The sequence below is a fragment of the Tachysurus vachellii genome, chromosome 15 (assembly GCF_030014155.1).
Source record: "Tachysurus vachellii isolate PV-2020 chromosome 15, HZAU_Pvac_v1, whole genome shotgun sequence".
Lineage (NCBI taxonomy): Eukaryota > Metazoa > Chordata > Actinopteri > Siluriformes > Bagridae > Tachysurus > Tachysurus vachellii.
The window spans coordinates 21243109-21245608 of record NC_083474.1 but is presented as its reverse complement, the minus strand read 5'-3'; the positions used below and the strand labels follow the sequence as shown (position 1 = coordinate 21245608).

Here is a 2500-nt window from a genome sequence, read left to right as displayed (position 1 = left end):
TCGGCAAAGGTGTACGAACGCCGGCGAATGAACGGTTACTATGGAAACACTAGCATATTAGAATGAGTGCTTTGAGGAAAATTTATCAACACCTTCTGACCAATCAGGATTCAGCAGCAAAGAGATGATGTAACAGCATGACTGATAATTAAACAGTTGCCTCACACTGCATCGTTAAATTCATTCTGATGAATTAATAAATGAATACATTCAGGCTTTGAATGAAGTTTGTGCAAGAAAGCAACCATCATTTAAACCTTTGTTTGTTCTGAGTCAGGAATCTTTATTAAAAGCCCAAGATGATGATTTATTTATGTTTTCCAGGAGGACGACTACGTGCAGCTCGCAGCAAAGCATTATTACATAAAGTACGGCACAGAGAGCAGCATGGAGAAGGCCAAAGGCATCGTGTGGGAGTGTCTGAGCCTCAATCTGATCGAGAACAAATCAGAGGTCAGGCTGGTGCAGCTGATCAGCGACTTCCACAAGAAGGTAAAGTTCATGTTTTAACTGTTTTTTTAAAGCCGACACAACGTGTCGCACTCTATGTACCATATTAAAATTGTTCTTGTAACTGTACTGAAGAGATATTTCCACATTTCTACACTCTCACTCACTCATTTTCTACCGCTTATCCGAACTACCTCGGGTCACGCGGAGCCTGTGCCTATCTCAGGCGTCATCGGGCATCAAGGCAGGATACACCCTGGACGGAGTGCCAACCCATCGCAGGGCACACACACACACTCTCATTCACTCACGCAATCACACACTACGGACAATTTTCCAGAGATGCCAATCAACTTACCATGCATGTCTTTGGACCGGGGGAGGAAACCGGAGTACTCCAAACTCCACACACACAAGGCGGAGGTGGGAATCGAACCCCGACCCTGGAGGTGTGAGGCGAACGTGCTAACCACTAAGCACATTTCTACAATACATATTTTTCTAATTATATAGCAATATGCCTCAAAACATATGCGAATAAACTGGTGATGAAATGAGTCGCTCTTTCACCAGACTCACTTTTCCCTTTCTTTTAAATTCAATGACAAAAAAAATACAGACTTAACAAAGAAACCACAAAATTCCTCTGTCCAGAAGACATCATAAAACATACAGCTTTACAAAGAACTGACACTGGAGACTCCTTCCGGAAATGTTACATAATTAAGACGTCCCTATGAAGGATAAGGTGTCAGAACGAGAGCATTGATAAAAACCTGCCCTACTGTCAGAGCTGCTGTCATAGAACAAAGATCAACACCAATCAGGATGCAGAATTCATCGTTATAACGAAAGTCTGGGTGTGATACAGAGGTTTGACATGAGACGTAAGACAACGGTTAGCACAATGTCCTCTGACCACAGAGACCCGAGTTTAAATCCCACTCAGGGCTACTGAGTTAAACTGGTGTACGAGCTTCAGTTTGTTGATTCAATGCTCTGCCCTGTAAGATTCTGGGGGATGTGGTAGCCTATTGCTTACCTGTTGGTACTGATCAGAAGGTCATGAGTTTGAATCCCGTGTCCACCAAGCTGCCCCAATGCGATTTTAAATGAGATTAAACGGAAGTCACTCTGGATAAAGACGTAAGATGAACACAATGTGATTTGATGTCTGTGTACCGTGTCTCCTGATGCAGGACTTCTATATAAACTCCAAGCCCAGTCCTGACAGTGTGAAAGCAGAAGTGGTGGACTACGCTCGTCTCAACTGGCCCATCTACTTCTCTAAATTTTACGAGTCTTACGTGATTTCAGGTAAACGATCTCTGCTTTGCACTTACACATGTAGTTGAACTGAACCAGTACTGATCGCTTTTCTTTTTTTCCTGCTCCAGGTCCTTTACTTCAAGAAAAGGTCACGGTGGCTGTTAACTGGTACGGCGTCTCGTTTCATGAAGGAAAAGAAGGAAAAACGTACCTGACGCTCTCTTACCCCGAGGTGACGGGGGTAGAAATAATCAGGTCTGTGGTTGTATTTTGGAGCTTCTTGACGATGGCAACACACACGCACAGAAAGTGCACACTGTCTTCACTCATTGATCTTTGTTATTTTCTCCTCATTATGTTTCTGTTTTACTTTCTCTCTTTTTCTATCTCATGTCTGTTCTTTTTTTCTGCAGCACAGCACTTATGTAGTAACACTGGCACTGACATGAATATCATTCTCTTTCTCTTTGCAGTGAGGGAGCTGCTGTGTCTCAGACAAGGGAGGTGGTGTGTCTCTCCACACTGAGAGGGGAGTTCAAGCTGATGGCAGCTAATACTCAGAACATGGTGGAGATTCTGTCTACGTTCCTCAGCGGGCTGAAAGAGCGCTCTGTTTACGCCGTGGCTGTTCAGGACTCCAACAGACAAGGTGCAGTGCAGTGCAGTGCAGTGCACACACACACACAAACACACACACACACACAAACACACACAAACATACACACACACACACACACACACAAACACACACACACGCAAACACACACAAACAAACACACAC

At 44.0% G+C, this 2500-nt stretch overlaps 1 protein-coding gene across 1 annotated transcript in view; it reads left to right on the top strand.

Moving 5' to 3' along the window:
- myo7bb (myosin VIIBb) overlaps window positions 1–2500 on the top strand; it is a 47459-nt gene that overhangs the window by 30678 nt on the left and 14281 nt on the right. The window contains exons 29-32 of the mRNA XM_060887624.1: window positions 325–492; window positions 1650–1767; window positions 1848–1974; window positions 2193–2368. Coding sequence (XP_060743607.1) covers window positions 325–492; window positions 1650–1767; window positions 1848–1974; window positions 2193–2368 — 589 coding nt within the window. The remainder of the gene's footprint in view (window positions 1–324; window positions 493–1649; window positions 1768–1847; window positions 1975–2192; window positions 2369–2500) is intronic.